This window comes from Staurois parvus, unplaced genomic scaffold (genome assembly GCF_062004578.1).
Source record: "Staurois parvus isolate SC_StPar_1 unplaced genomic scaffold, SC_StPar_1.0 ptg002114l, whole genome shotgun sequence".
Lineage (NCBI taxonomy): Eukaryota > Metazoa > Chordata > Amphibia > Anura > Ranidae > Staurois > Staurois parvus.
In genome coordinates, this window is record NW_028319910.1 from 660 (window position 1) to 17517 (window position 16858).

Sequence of the window (16858 nt, forward strand, 5' to 3'; positions counted from 1 at the left end):
ATTGAAGAATCGGCTCGGGTGAGGACATGATGATGGATCCCTGGACAGGTAAGTGTCCTTAATTAAAAGGTCAGCAGCTACAGGATTTGTAGCTGCTAACTTTTAATTTTTTGGAGGAAAGCCTGGAGATCCGCTTTAAGAATCTCATCATTATAGTCAAATGCATCCATTTATTAAATATAGTTGTGTATCCATTTGAATATATTAATAAGATATTTATTAAATAGATACATTTGACTCTAATAATACAATATTTTTTAAATGGATACATCTTACTATAATAAGATATTTATTAAAAAGATACATTTAACACTAATAATACAATATTTTTTAAATGAATACATCTCACTATAAGATATTTAATACATTGAAACATTTGAATATATTATTAAGATATTTATTAAATAGATAGATTTGACACTAATACAATCTTTTTAAATGGATACATTTGACTATAATAAGATATTTATTAAAATAGATATATTTAACACTAATAATACAATACTTTTTAAATGGATACATCTGACTCTAATAATACAATATTTGTTAAATGGATATATCTGACTATAATAAGATATTTAATACATTGAAACATTTGAATGTATTAATAAGATATTAAATAGATATATTTGATACTAATAATACAATATTTTTTAAATGGATACATTTGACTATAATAAAATCTTTAATACATTGAAACATTTGAATATATTAATAAGATATTTATTAAATAGATATATTTGACACTAATAATACAATATTTTTTAAACAGATACATTTGACTATAATAAAATATTTAATACATTGAAACATTTGAATATATTAATAAGATATTTATTAAATAGATATATTTAACACTAATAATACAATACTTTTTAAATGGATACATCTGACTATAATAAAATATTTAATGCATTGAAACATTTGAATATATTAATAAGATATTTATTAAACGTTTCAATTTAATAAATGATTATAGTCAGATGTATCCATTTAATAAATATCATGTTATTGGTGTCAAATAGTGTCATTAGTGTAGTTTTTTTGGTACAAACATTTTTGAATGAAAATTCTCAGTAAATCCGATGACTGGACGAATGTCATTCAATAGTTTTTTAAAATTTAATTTTCTTTTAACATTCCATTCTGGAATGAATGCAATTTCCTGAATGAAAACCACATGCATGGTTAGAAATTTGTTCATGTGAGGAAAACGTTTCATCTCGTTCCCTTGAATTTTCTTGTCACCGTGGTAGAAAAATGAACGTTGATTTGACCAAAAAAACTACTAGAAAAATCGAACATTCTTAAAATGAAAAATATCAAATCCAAATTCTACTAGAGTGTGGCCAGCTTTAGCAGCCTCACAAGAACACTCTCACAGTGTTTCCTTTATATCGCTTATAAAATAATATTAATAAACAAATATAATGATAATATTTATGGACTCTCTCTAGTGGCTCTTACCAGCCAGTTTCGGACCTTATTCCACAGAACCTGAAACTCCACAACGCCTAGTTTCCCGCTGCCATCTTTCTGTAAGGAGAGAGTTAAGGATCTGCTATATACTAATACAAATCCTAAAGGGAACCCGAACACATAGCATTCACAGGAAACAATGGTAGTATGTTGCTGAAACTACAGGTGAAACTCAAAAAATTAGAATATCGTGCAAAAGTTCATTAATTTCAGTAATGCAATAAAAGGTGAAACTAATATACGAGATAGACTCATTACATGCAAAGCAAGATAGCTCAAGCCGTGATTTGTCATAATTGTGATGATTATGGCTTACAGCTCATGAAAACCCCAAATCCACAATCTCAGAAAATGAGAATATTGTGAAAAGGTGGAATATTCTCGGCTCAAAGTGTCCCACTCTAATCAGCTCATTCAGCCATAACACCTACAAAGGGTTCCTGAGCCTTTAAATGGTCTCTCAGTCTGGTTCAGTAGGAATCACAATCATGGGAAAGACTGCTGACCTGACACCATCACTGACACCCTCCATAAAGGAGGGAAAGCCTCAAAAGGTAATTGCAAAAGAAGTTGGATGTTCCCAAAGTGCTCTATCAAAGCACATTAATAGAAAGTTATGTGGAAGGGAAAAGTGTTGAAGAAAAAGGTGCACAAGCAGCAGGGATGACCGCAGCCTGGAGAGGATTGTCAGGAAAAGGCCATTCAAAAGTGTTGGGGTCTTTCACAAGGAGTGGACTGAGGCTGGAGTCAGTGCATCAAGAGCCACCACACACAGATGGATCCTGGACATGGGCATCTTACCTGGGCTAAAGAAAAACAGACCTGGTCTGTTGCTCAGTGGTCCAAAGTCCTCTTTTCTGATGAGAGCAACTTTTGCATTTAATTTGGAAACCAAGGACCCGGAGTATGGAGGAAGAATGGAGAGGCCCAAGGACCCAGAGTATGGAGGAAGAATGGAGAGGCCCAAGGACCCCGAGTATGGAGGAAGAATGGAGAGGCACAAGGACCCAGAGTATGGAGGAAGAATGGAGAGGCACAAGGACCCAGAGTATGGAGGAAGAATGGAGAGGCACAAGGACCCCGAGTATGGAGGAAGAATGGAGAGGCACACACTGCAAGATGCTTGAAGTCCAGTGTAAAGTTTCCACAGTCTGTGCTGATTTGGGGAGCCATGTCATCTGCTGGTGTTGGTCCACTGTGCTTCATTAACTCCAGGGTCAACGCAGCCGTCTGCCAGGAGATTTTGGAGCACTTCATGTTTTCTTCTGCAGACCAGCTTTATGGGGATGCTGACTTCATTTTCCAGCAGGACTTGGCACCGCCCACACTGCCAAAAGCACCAAAACTTGGTTCAATGACCATGGGATTACTGTGCTCGATTGGCCAGCAAACTCGCCTGACCTGAACCCCATGGAGAATCTATGGGGCATTGCCAAGAGAAAGATGAGAGACATGAGACTGAACAATGCAGAAGAGCTGAAGGCCGCTATTGAAGCATCCTGGTCTTCCATAACACCTCAGCAGTGCCACAGGCTGATAGCTTCCATGCCACGCCGCATTGAGGCAGTAATTGCTGCAAAAGGGGCCCAAACCAAGTACTGAGTACATATGCAGCTTCTACTTTTCAGAGGTCCGATATTGTTCTATGTACAATCCGTGTTTTATTGATTGCATGTAATATTCTCATTTTCTGAGATTGTGGATTTGGGGTTTTCATGAGCTGTAAGCCATAATCATCACAATGATGACAAAACACGGCTTGAACTATCTTGCTTTGCATGTAATGAGTCTCATATATTAGTTTCACCTTTTAAGTTGCTGCACTGAAATAAATGAACTTTTGCACGATATTCTAATTTTTCGAGTTTCACCTGTAAATGGTATGTTTGATTCTAAAGCAAGAATCCGCTAACAATGAAATATCATAGAATGGTGGAAGAAGGATACATCCATCAGGCTAACCATCTGTCTGGAGGACTCCATACTGAAGCCATCGGTTTTCAGGTCTTTGTCTGGGGAGGAAGGAAGATATATGGTAAGAAGGGACTACTAATGATCTATCCCTACCCCAGAGACAAAATACAATATCCATAGACACCCAACTCAACATTCCATAACCCTGGACCCTTGATACACCATACCATATACCAAGAAACCTGGCCCACTGTCCCAGAAAACCTGACTCACTGTACCACATCACTGGATACCTGACCCACCATAGCATATCCCTGGACACCTCACCATATCATGAGCCCAGACATCTGGCCCTCTGTACCACATCCCCAGAACCCTGACCCACCATACTTTATCAATGAACAGCAGACCTGCCATCTCATACTCTGTCCCAGAGCACTTGAACCATTATTCCATATTTCTGTTCACCTGAAACCACTGTGCCATATTCCTGAACCCCTGACCCACTGTACTGTATCCCAGGCAGCTGTCCCACCATACCATATACCCAGACACCTGACCCACCATTTCACATGTCCATTCTCCTGACCCACCATTCCATATCCCCAGACACTTGACTCACTGTACCACAGCCACCTGAGCCACCATACCATATCCCCAGACACTTGAATCATCCTACCATATTTCCAGCCACCTGACCCACCATATCACATGTCCATTCACCTAACCCACCATTCCATACACTTGACTCACTGTACCATAGCGCCAGACACCTGACCCACCATACCATATCCCCAGACACCTGACGCATCCCTACCATATTCCCGGACACCTGACGCATCCCTACCATATTCCCGGACACCTGACGCATCCCTACCATATTCCCGGACACCTGACCTATCCTACCATGTTCCCCGACACCTGACCCATCCTACCATATTCCCGACATCTGACCCATCCAACCATATTCCCTGACACCTGACCCATCCTACCAAATTCCCAGACACCTGACCCATCCTACCATATTCCCGGGCACCTGAACCATCCTACCATATTCCCTGACACCTGACCCATCCTACCATATTCCCTGACACCTGACCCATCCTACCATATTCCTGACATGTGACCCATCCTACCATATTCCCGGACACCTGAACCATTCTACCATATTCCCCAACACCTGACCCATCTTACCATATTCCCCAACACCTGACCCATCTTACCATATTCCCGGATACCTAACCCATCCTACCAAATTCCCAGAGACCTGACCCATCCTACCATATTCCCTGACACCTGAACCATCCTACCATATTCCCGGACACCTGAACCATCCTACCATATTCCCTGACACCTGACCCATCCTACCATATTCCCGGACACCTGACCCATCCTACCATATTCCCGGACACCTGAACCATTCTACCATATTCCCCAACACCTGACCCATCTTACCATATTCCCCAACACCTGACCCATCTTACCATATTCCCCAACACCTGACCCATCTTACCATATTCCCGGATACCTGACCCATCCTACCAAATTCCCAGAGACCTGACCCATCCTACCATATTCCCGGACACCTGAACCATCCTACCATATTCCCGGACACCTGAACCATCCTACCATATTACCTGACACCTGAACCATTCTACCATATTCCCTGACACCTAAACAATCCTACCATATTCCCTGACACCTGACCCATCCAACCATATTCTCAGACACTTGAACCATTTTACCATATCCCTAGATACCTGACCTACCATGCCATTTTCCCAGACATCAGACCTATCGTATCTTTACCCCAGACACCTGAGCCACGATACCATATCCCCATAGACCTGACCCACCACACCATAGCCTTAGACACTTGACTCACCACCATATCCTCAGACACTTGACTCACTATACCATATCTTCAGACACCTGACCCACTATACCGTACCCCCAGACACCTGACCCACTATACCGTACCCCCAGACACCTGCTCCATTCTGCCTCCCAGGAGCCCATCTTCCACTTACGTCTGGCCACCACTCTGTTGAGGATGGTCCTCAGCTCAAAAACGCTGATCTCCATATCCTTAGTGGAGAAAACAAACAGATTTTATTATAATTACAGACTGGTTATGATGGTTATAACCCTTCCACACATCTGATTTGTCAGATTATCTCCACCAGTTAACTCACATCTCCTGCCAGCTGCCGAAACATAGACTTGAAAGAATCTTCCACATCATCTTCTGTGAGCTGTTCCTGAGAAGACACAAGGCCACCAGATACTTCAGGTGTGATGCCACCTCCATATTCTACCCCAATGTACAGACACTGAGCTCTGCTGCCCCCTATCTGTCACCATGTGTCAGTGCATCAAAGGATATCCTGACTGGCAAAATTAACTTGAACTAACAAATGAACATGGTGAAGGCTCAGAATCACAAACAGCCACAAATAGCCGGAGGGGCAATTGTAAAATTAAAAAGGGGAACATATTTATCAAACCTGAAAGAAAAATAATTATATAGTAATGTGTGACTTTGGTAGGGCATGTGAGCGTAAACTCCTCTGGTATGTCGGCTAATGTGAATGGTTCAGTGGTCTCTGTACAACACTGCAGAATATGTCAGCGCTTTATAAATGCATAATAACAGTAATAATAATGTGTGACTATGGTGGGGACGTTAGAGTGTAAGCTCTTTGGGGACATGGTATATGTGTTGTATATTGCCATCATATTTGTCTAAATGCAATACAAATGATCAATTCCTTGTACTGGAGTCTCTTACCTGGTCAGGTAGATCTGCAGTGACTTCATCATCGAGCTCCCTAAACAGAACAAATGGAATTTAGGAAGAACTCTGCTTTCCCAATTTCTACCATCACCCCCACACAATATTTTACAGAGGCAAAAAACAAAGAAAATCTATTGCTGAATGTGCAACCCTGGACAGACAGACTGCCCGCAGAAGCTTTTGTCGGTCACTGAAGCTTTTTCCTTCTTCCTCATTTTAGTTGCCACTGAAACCAATTCCACTGCCAGGTTGTTTGAAACTTTGGCTGGTAGGATTTTAAACATACATAGTAGCTTAGGAGTTCTGGTGCACGCCTTACGTTGTGTCCACGTTCCCGTCTCTAAAGCCAATTTAATGCATTAAGCCATATTAGCTAATCGTATTGGCTATTGATCAGCATGCTGGCATATAATTGGAGTCATTGGATCAGAGTTTCATCTGGCAGTACAGAGGAGACAGCTCCGCACACTCACTGGATATCTGAATGCTTCTCTGTGAATATTCGCATCACAAAATCGCCCTCTTTGTGTGCCTCGAACGTTGAGGGGACGATGATATACTCTCCAGGGGGCAGGCGAATTGGGTTGCTGACTTCTCGCAGGTTGATGAAAGTTTCTGAGCGGGCGCAGGACTGGTGACGGAGGAAGAAATCCTTCTTGAGGTGGACATTTTGGCAACCTTTAAACTACAGAAAGGGAAAAGATAAGAACAACTCATTAAACTGAAAAGAAAATGTATCAGCTTCCCCCAACTACCAGAGTTTCCATTTCAACAGCTTGAATCTGAAATTCTGAATCTGATTGGTTTATTTAGCTTACTTTGATTCATGGAAGGTGGAATGATGTGAGATCTGATATAACCTAGAAGTGTCCAAGCAGACACAGAGCATACATTCCCTTCAACAAAAGTGCAGTAACACCAACTTACTGATGACAGTGTACTCACCTACCTCTACCACCCATCTGTCCTTCACAGACCTAATTCTCCTGCTGTAACCCCTGTTACAGACCTATGACACCCCGATTGCTTTCCTAAAAATTCACCTTCTGTCCTGTATGCCTTCCCTAGAAGAGCCTGCCCTCCTGTCCGCCTTCCTCAGATGAGCCTGCCCTCCTGTCCGCCTTCCTCAGATGAGCCTGCCCTCCTGTCCGCCTTCCTCAGATGAGCCTGCCCTCCTGTCCGCCTTCCTCAGATGAGCCTGCCCTCCTGTCCGCCTTCCTCAGATGAGCCTGCCCTCCTGTCCGCCTTCCTCAGATGAGCCTGCCCTCCTGTCCGCCTTCCTCAGATGAGCCTGCCCTCCTGTCCGCCTTCCTCAGATGAGCCTGCCCGCCTTCCTCAGATGAGCCTGCCCGCCTTCCTCAGATGAGCCTGCCCGCCTTCCTCAGATGAGCCTGCCCGCCTTCCTCAGATGAGCCTGCCCGCCTTCCTCAGATGAGCCTGCCCTCCTTCCTCAGATGAGCCTGCCCTCCTGTCCGCCTTCCTCAGATGAGCCTGCCCTCCTGTCCGCCTTCCTCAGATGAGCCTGCCCTCCTGTCCGCCTTCCTCAGATGAGCCTGCCCTCCTGTCCGCCTTCCTCAGATGAGCCTGCCCTCCTGTCCGCCTTCCTCAGATGAGCCTGCCCTCCTGTCCGCCTTCCTCAGATGAGCCTGCCCTCCTGTCCGCCTTCCTCAGATGAGCCTGCCCTCCTGTCCGCCTTCCTCAGATGAGCCTGCCCTCCTGTCCGCCTTCCTCAGATGAGCCTGCCCTCCTGTCCGCCTTCCTCAGATGAGCCTGCCCTCCTGTCCGCCTTCCTCAGATGAGCCTGCCCTCCTGTCCGCCTTCCTCAGATGAGCCTGCCCTCCTGTCCGCCTTCCTCAGATGAGCCTGCCCTCCTGTCCGCCTTCCTCAGATGAGCCTGCCCTCCTGTCCGCCTTCCTCAGATGAGCCTGCCCTCCTGTCCGCCTTCCTCAGATGAGCCTGCCCTCCTGTCCGCCTTCCTCAGATGAGCCTGCCCTCCTGTCCGCCTTCCTCAGATGAGCCTGCCCTCCTGTCCGCCTTCCTCAGATGAGCCTGCCCTCCTGTCCGCCTTCCTCAGATGAGCCTGCCCTCCTGTCCGCCTTCCTCAGATGAGCCTGCCCTCCTGTCCGCCTTCCTCAGATGAGCCTGCCCTCCTGTCCGCCTTCCTCAGATGAGCCTGCCCTCCTGTCCGCCTTCCTCAGATGAGCCTGCCCTCCTGTCCGCCTTCCTCAGATGAGCCTGCCCTCCTGTCCGCCTTCCTCAGATGAGCCTGCCCTCCTGTCCGCCTTCCTCAGATGAGCCTGCCCTCCTGTCCGCCTTCCTCAGATGAGCCTGCCCTCCTGTCCGCCTTCCTCAGATGAGCCTGCCCTCCTGTCCGCCTTCCTCAGATGAGCCTGCCCTCCTGTCCGCCTTCCTCAGATGAGCCTGCCCTCCTGTCCGCCTTCCTCAGATGTCTTCCCTCCTGTCCACCTTCCCCACACAAGTCTGCCCTCCTGTCCACCTTCCCCACACAAGTCTGCCCTCCTGTCCACCTTCCCCACACAAGTCTGCCCTCCTGTCCACCTTCCCCACACAAGTCTGCCCTCCTGTCCACCTTCCCCACACAAGTCTGCCCTCCTGTCCACCTTCCCCACACAAGTCTGCCCTCCTGTCCACCTTCCCCACACAAGTCTGCCCTCCTGTCCACCTTCCCCACACAAGTCTGCCCTCCTGTCCACCTTCCCCACACAAGTCTGCCCTCCTGTCCACCTTCCCCACACAAGTCTGCCCTCCTGTCCACCTTCCCCACACAAGTCTGCCCTCCTGTCCACCTTCCCCACACAAGTCTGCCCTCCTGTCCACCTTCCCCACACAAGTCTGCCCTCCTGTCCACCTTCCCCACACAAGTCTGCCCTCCTGTCCATCTTCCCCACAAAGGCCTGCTCCCCCCTGGCTGCCTTCCTCACACGGGCCTGCTCCCATCTGCCTTCCCCACAGGAACCTGCCCTCTGGTCTGCCATCGCCACAGGAAGCTGCCCTCTGGTCTGCCTTCATCACACAAGCTTACCCTCCTGTCCGCCTTCACCACACGAGCCTACCCCTGTCTGCCTTCCGCACACAAGCCTGCCCTCCTGCCCACCTTCACCATACGAGCCTGCCTTTCTGTCTGCCTTCCCCACACGTTCATGGCCACCTTACCCAGACATAATTTGCTTCTGTCCACCTTTCCCAGACCAGCCTCTATGCCCGTCTGCCTTTTACAGGCCCACCTCCTATCCTCTATAGTTTCACCTGACCAAACTCCTCTTTTGTCCATCTACTCCAGACCAGTCCCACTCCAGTCCACTTTCCCCAGAAAAGTCTCCCCTTCAGTCAGTCTTCCACAGACAAGTCTCCCCTCCAGTCAGTCTTCCCCAGACAAGTCTCCCCTCCAGTCAGTCTTCCCCAGACCAGTCTCCCCTCCAGTCAGTCTTCCCCAGACAAGTCTCCCCTCCAGTCAGTCTTCCTCAGACAAGTCTCCCCTCCAGTCAGTCTTCCTCAGACCAGTCTCCCCTCCAGTCAGTCTTCCTCAGACCAGTCTCCCCTCCAGTCAGTCTTCCTCAGACCAGTCTCCCCTCCAGTCAGTCTTCCTCAGACCAGTCTCCCCTCCAGTCAGTCTTCCTCAGACCAGTTTCACCTCCAGTCAGTCTTCCTCAGACCAGTCTCCCCTCCAGTCAGTCTTCCTCAGACCAGTCTCCCCTCCAGTCAGTCTTCCCCAGACCAGTCTCAACTCTAGTCCACTGTCCCCAGACCTGCCCTTCCTCTGATCTGCACTCAAGCCTGCCCTTCTGTCTGCCTTCCCCACACATTCCTGGCCACCTTACCCAGACATAATTTGCTTCTGTCCACCTTCCCCAGACCAGCCTCTATGCCAGTCTGACATTTACAGGCCCACCTCCTATCCTGTCTAGTTTCACCTGACCAAACTCCTCTTTTGTCCATCTACTCCAGACCAGTCCCTCTCCAGTTCACTTTCCCCAGACAAGTCTCCCCTCCAGTCAGTCTTCCCCAACAAGTCTCCCCTCCAGTCAGTCCTCCCCAGACCAGTCTCCCCTCCAGTCAGTCTTCCCCAGACAAGTCTCCCCTCCAGTCCACCTTCCCCAGACCAGTCTCCCCTCCAGTCAGTCTTCCCCAGACAAGTCTCCCCACCAGTCAGTCTTCCCCAGACCAGTCTCCCCTCCAGTCAGTCTTCCCCAGACCAGTTTCCCCTCCAGTCAGTCTTCCCCAGACCAGTTTCCCCTCCAGTCAGTCTTCCCCAGACCAGTTTCCCCTCCAGTCAGTCTTCCCCAGACCAGTCTCAACTCTAGTCCACCTTCCCCAAACCTGCCCTTCTTCTGATCTTCCTTACCCAGACCCACCTCCATTACTGTTTTCTCTAGTAGACCTGAGTGCTCACAAATCTGTTACCTTTTTGTCTCTCCAACCTCTGCAGACCACCCTATGTACTTACCCACTGATACCTACCTTTCCATCGCTCCACCTACCTGTCTATCTGCTCTTTCTAGGGCTACCTCACCACCAGTTAATTAGGCATTCCACTCAGATGGCCAAAAGAAAAACCCAAAGTCATGTTTGAAACCATTTTAGAAATAAAGTGTACGTACCTCATCTGGCACCTGAAAGGAATAGAAGAGAGAAGAGACAAAGTTACAGAAGTGAAAGGTCCGGTGATTTCATACAATGTTCACATTATGAATTCACACAATGCAGTGTTTACAATACTGGATCATCCAACTCTATAATGCGCAGGAACCCTCTACAGACACTTGAACACCTACTTCCTAGATTGTAAGCTCGTAAGAGTAGGGCCCTCTTACCCCTCGTACGCTGTCTGTCTTTGTTGTACTGTGCCATGTATTGTCCCCCCCTATTGTACAGCGCTGAGCAAACCCTTTGGCGCTATATAAACTCGTAGTAGTAGTAGTAGTAGTACTTCATATACAGAGCATTTATCCGTCCCTGGGACACTCTATAGGCCTTCACACCCACACCTTATACAAAGTATTACACCCCTCACCTGGAACCCCCCATTGAAAACCCTTCACAGATGTACACAGACCCACTTATACACGGACTATTAGCCACCTCATACATCAGGTTTTAACCACTCACCTACCCCCCACCCCACTTTCTTAATTCCCCCATCATCTGAAATCCACTCTTATTATACCCACCTCATACACAGCAAAACCAATCGTGTGCATGTCACCTCCGACCTTCCGCTCCCTCCTGCGGTTTTTCTGCATGAGGGCGACAAGGAAGCTGCAGGCCAACTCATTATCATCCGGGTCATCGTCCTCCTCCAGCAGTGTAACCTTAAACTGAGGATTGATCCAGAATGTGGCTGAAAGCAGAAATTTGTGGTAACCAGGTGAGAGATCCAAAAGTAGCAATACATGTAACACATGGGACTCAGATGAAGCAGAAATAACCATCTGTTAGAACATGTGAACAGAAGACCAGGTGGCAACCTTGCCAATATAGGCACCAGTAGCCTGATGTCAAAAAGCCCAGGAGGCAATTAAAGATCCAGTAGAATGCGCCTTAACAATAAAGGGGGGGAACCTGATCCTAAAGACCATAAACTTCAGCAATGGTCTGACTGAGCCATCTACAAATGTTGGAGCAATAAATCTGGGGCATCCTTCCAGGGACCATTTGGAATGAAAACAAAAGGTAATCAGTCTTTCTGAAAGAAGTGATGCCTGAGAAACAGACTCCCATATTTCAAACCATATCCATTCAATGGATGGAAATTTCCTTTTGATGAATTACAGCCTGACAAGTGGGGGGGGGGGAATAGAGGACAATGTTCTGCTTGGGGTGAAAGGCAGAAACTACCCTGGGCAAGAAGGAAGTCCTGGGCCTCAGCACCACCTTCTCCTTAAGCATGTTAATGCAGTCAGTTCAGACATTCACCTTGCAAAGTTGAGGTCTACAAGAAATACCACCTTATGAGAGGGAGTAAATAGGAGAATGTCTCTAATGGGTTCAAATGGTGGTTACCTACATGCAGAAAGGACCAGATTTAGATCCCAAAGAGTCAAAGGGGAATGTTCAAGAAAAGCTACACAGGAGACCCCCTATGCAATTGAAAGAGCAGAAACCTGACCTATAATAGTGCCAAGAACTAAATGGTGGTTCAGACCCAGATCCAAGAAGGAGACAATTCATCTCAGACAGATTTTCCTGAGATGAAAGCCCTAGACTCCCACCAAGTGAAGTAAGCCTTTCAATAGATAGACCTTTTGGAAAGCGGACTTGCTAGCCTTTGAGCATTGTAGGAATCATCAACTTCAAAGCTGCCCTTTTCCTCCAAACCTGGGCTTTAACCGCCAAGCCATTAAATCCAGTGAATATAGAGCAGAATGGCAAATCAGCCCTTAGGGCAGTAGATTTGGGTGGCCTGGCAGGGCCCATGTACATCTGCAAAGAGTCTTACAATCTTGAACAAGGAGGATAACAAGAATACCCTCCATTTTGATCCTGTTGAAAAGACAACAAAAAATGTTCAGGGGAAGAAAAGGTATAGATCAAGGTTTACAGATTCCACAGAAACAACAGAATATCCACTGTTTCCACTAGAGTAGGGGTCTCCAAACTTTCTAAGGACCAGTTTACTGTCCTTCAGACTTTAGGGAGGTGGGACTTTGACCACTGGGAGTAAAAAAAGGTCCAGGCGACAGTGGAAAAAAACAATGCCCCATCTTTGGTGTCAGTGGGAAGAATATTGTCCCATCGTTGGTATAATTGGGAGGAATTGTACCTCATCATTGGGGTCACCAAGAGGAAATGTGCCCCATCATTGATGTCACTGGGAGAAATTGTGCCCCATTCTTGTCACTGGCAACATTGGGAGGAATTGTGCCCCATCATTGGTGCTATTGGTCCCCATTGTTGATGTCATCGGGAGGAACTGTGCCCCCTCATTTGTGTCAGTGGGGAGAATTACGCCCCTTCATTAGTGTGAGTGGGGGGAATTATGCCCCATTGTTGGAATCAATGAATGTAATATTGCCCCAAGGGCCAGATAAAAGCTGCATCTGGCCACTGGGTCACAGTTTGTTCAACTTGTTGAACTTGAAGCCATAAGATCCACATCCAGTGTCCTCCCAACTGTGACACAGGTCCTGGAAGACTTTCAAACCCAGAGGACACCTTCCACAGTCCAGTAGCTGCCACCTGAGATTTGCTGCCTGCCAACTGTCCATGCCTGGAACGTTCATGGCTGAGAAAGCTGGAATTAGGGTGGTCTTCAAGATTACAATGGAAAACACAGAGTTTTCATTAAAGGCAAAGCCAGTCATATTGCAGCTACATTCATTCTGCTAAAACCTTTCTTTATACATATCCCTATCCTATGTAGAGGATTGCTTGTCCCAGCATTCCTGATGGAATTTTACATGGCCTACATGTTGGGTGAGATTCACAGAGAGGGTATTCTCTGATGTAAAAGGAGAAAGCTGGAATAAATAAATAAAAAAAAAAAAACAACATACTTGTCACATGGGAGGGCAACTGAATAAACCTGCCTGACTGACAATAAAAAAGTGGAGGCCTCTTAATACCAAAAAGTCCACCTACCTGGATTATTCCTGCAACCACCAGCAGTGCTGCCCCTTCGCCATGAGCCATCATACAGCGTTGTGTGCCATTTGCTGACGTCATCTTTGTTGAGCGCATCGGGGGTAAGGTTACAGATCTCCAGCCGATTGAACTGGCGTAGGAATTCCTGGAAAGACATCCTGGTGGGGAAAGGGCATGATGGAAGGACAGAGAAGGGGGGTGCAGGATCAGGAGAGGACAGAGGGAGAGTAGGACGAGGGGAGAAGAGAGGGAGAGTAGGACGAGGGGAGAAGAGAGGGAGCGTAGGACAAGGGGAGAAGAGAGGGAGCGTAGGACAAGGGGAGAAGAGAGGGAGCGTAGGACGAGGGGAGAAGAGGAGTGTAGGATGAGGGGAGGACAGAGGGGGTGGAGGACAAGAGGTGACATAGAAAACCAAGGATGAGAGGGGACAGAGCCAATGTAGGATAAAAAGGAGGGGAGAGAACACACAGAATGCAAGAGGAAAGGGGGGCACAGGACAAGAATGGGGGATAAACAAAGTTTTTAATTTTGCTGAGAGAAACCTTTCAAAATTAATTCATCCACACTGACAACCCCCCCCCCCCAATATAGACATCTCAGACATCCCCAGCAACAACTCACCAGAACTCTCCATCCTCCATCTTCAGGCGGAGGTCTTCACGCTCAGAAGGATCCACCTCGTTCCACTCCGAGGAGCTGAGATCAGAGAAGAGAGAAGTCAGGTAAAGGGGGATTGTCACTGTACATCACAGTCTGCTCTCTCCAGAAGCAAGAATCTTCCCCATCCAGCAGATCCCATCATAACCCACCACAGAGTTATAACTAGTACTGAGAAAAAGAGTCCACGGTGTTGCAAACCCTATTTTTTTTCAATGTTTGTGGGATAAGGTTGTATGGTCTATGCCAGGAAATACGATACGAGATAAAATTGTGGTAGACTTCATTTGTAATCCATCAAGACATAATGAAATCCATCATGTAAAAAGATTGACGCATTTCAGCCTCAAACACTCTGGGCCTTAGTCATTATGAGTGTTTGGGGCTGAAACAGAGTAACAACTGATCCCTTTCAGTGTTCCTAAGGCCCATTCCAAGACCTGTACAGAATGTGCATTGCTACAAACACTACTCCATCAGTCCTGGATGGCACTACACAGCCATGACCAGAACCAACAGAATTATACTCTCTTTCCTATGGGTTCCTCCCCATCATGGCACTCTTCTCAGGGAGAATCAGCATTCAGTTAGCTTATTTCAAATCACCCTGCATGCCAGAGGAGGGACGTGTAGGCCAATTAAGATCTTTCTTAGGTCATTTTCTCCTAGCTCCGTGAGCTTTCACATCCAGGGTGAACCATTGAGTCCCATATATATATATATATATATATATATATATATATATATATATATATCTATATCTATCTATCACATACATATTAAAGTTGTTTGGTAATTGTATAATTTTTCTTTGATATATCTGTAGACTGCCTCGGCGCTAGAATAAAAAAAAAAATCTCCCCTGAAGAAACCTGTGAGGGCGAAACATGTAGGGAGTAACTACAATTACATAACCAAGTTTGTATCTCAGTTTTACTCTTAGTACTGAAATTGTTTTTATGTTTCTGTATTATTTCTCCCTTTTGTGTTTTTTACAAAAATACGAAATAAAAATTCTATAACTTTTTTATATGTTTTGTATTCATGTTCATGCACCCTGAAAGTCCCATCTTCTCTATTGAACAGAGTAACAACTGATCCCTTATAGTGTTGCTAAAGTCCATTCCCAGACCTGTACAGAATGTGCATTGCTACAAACACTGCTCCATCAGTCCTGGGTGGCACTACACAGCCGTGACCAGAACCAACAGTATTATACTCTCTCACCTATGGGTTCCTCCCCATCGCCCCATCCTTCTCAGGGAGAATCAGCATTCAGTTAGCCTATTTAAATCACCCTGCATGCTACAGGAGGAGACTTGTCCCTTTAATTAGTGTCGGCCAGTGTGGAAAGACCTTCTGCCATGACTACCACTCAAAACTGGTATGATCCATTGTTTTCAAAGAAGGGAAGCTGGAGAAGGAATGTTCTTTAAGTTGCCCTCTTCTTTCACTATGGATAAGAAACATGAGCATCTAATTTTTTTTCCTGTGCTGCCTGGGTAAAATTTTCTTGAAAAAAAAAAAAAACCCCTATCCTCTTCAGGGCCTGGTCGTGGCAGAAGAAGCGGCTGCCATGGACACTTCTGCAGAAGGTGGTGCAAAAAGGGCAGGACCTGCAACCTATGCTGCTGGAGTATTTTACAGCTCATGGGGGTGACAAGGGTGCACTTTGGCCCTTACTTTGGGTGCTAAAACTGCCCCCACCCCTTCCCCACCAAGCCAACCCTGGCAACCAATACATTCTCTTCCATTTATATGTTAATTAAACCTTGGGGGGAGGGGGGCATGGTCCAAGGCATAGTGGATGGAGATGACTGGAGTGATTTTAGAAAAATGTAATATTCCATGAAACTACCACTTTTGCCCACAGGCTCAATGGATCCAGCATTTCACACATTTCCTTCTACGCAACAACAGAAACATTGTAATAGGATATAGATGGATTGTGCCCTCACTTGTCGCTCCAGGCTCCTGTCCATTCCACCTGCCCCCATGGGTTTCGAATCCGGATCAGCTTCTCTGTCTGTCCCCGGTAGTTGACCTGCCAGAGATGCGAGGGAAATAATCAATGTGAAGCCAGGTGACCACGGAGAAGGCTCCGCCATGAATACACAGGTGAGCTCTGCCTTTATCTGGTCATAGTGTGACCCAACTAACTCACCTCTTTTAGACCGGTCACGGAGTACGCATGGCCCTTCACCAGTTTCTTAAAGGTTATGGCTTCCATGTCGAAGGCACTGGTGATCTGAGCAAGAGGACAAGTGGTCAGCTACAGCCCTATGACGTAAAATTCTCTTTATGGGCAAAGAAATGTACGTGGAGCATTTACCCGGAAGGCATTTCTCCTTCACGAGAGGTTTATGATATATATTTCCCAGAGAGATATTCTACATGTCTCCCTGCTTG

The 16858-nt window shown here is 46.4% G+C and overlaps 1 protein-coding gene across 1 annotated transcript in view; it reads right to left on the bottom strand.

The window, feature by feature from the left end:
* Positions 1-1416: 1416 nt before the first annotated feature.
* The window catches only part of LOC149432666 (calpain-1 catalytic subunit-like), a 62015-nt gene continuing 46573 nt past the window's right edge, over positions 1417-16858 (bottom strand). The window contains exons 8-19 of the mRNA XM_089665075.1: positions 16614-16697; positions 16408-16493; positions 14414-14488; positions 13790-13950; positions 11380-11549; positions 10810-10821; positions 6664-6875; positions 6185-6224; positions 5589-5654; positions 5424-5481; positions 3427-3491; positions 1417-1536 (exon numbers count right to left, since the gene is read on the bottom strand). Of these exons, the coding sequence (XP_089521201.1) occupies positions 1441-1536; positions 3427-3491; positions 5424-5481; positions 5589-5654; positions 6185-6224; positions 6664-6875; positions 10810-10821; positions 11380-11549; positions 13790-13950; positions 14414-14488; positions 16408-16493; positions 16614-16697 (1125 nt within the window). The 3' untranslated portion in view covers positions 1417-1440. The remainder of the gene's footprint in view (positions 1537-3426; positions 3492-5423; positions 5482-5588; positions 5655-6184; positions 6225-6663; positions 6876-10809; positions 10822-11379; positions 11550-13789; positions 13951-14413; positions 14489-16407; positions 16494-16613; positions 16698-16858) is intronic.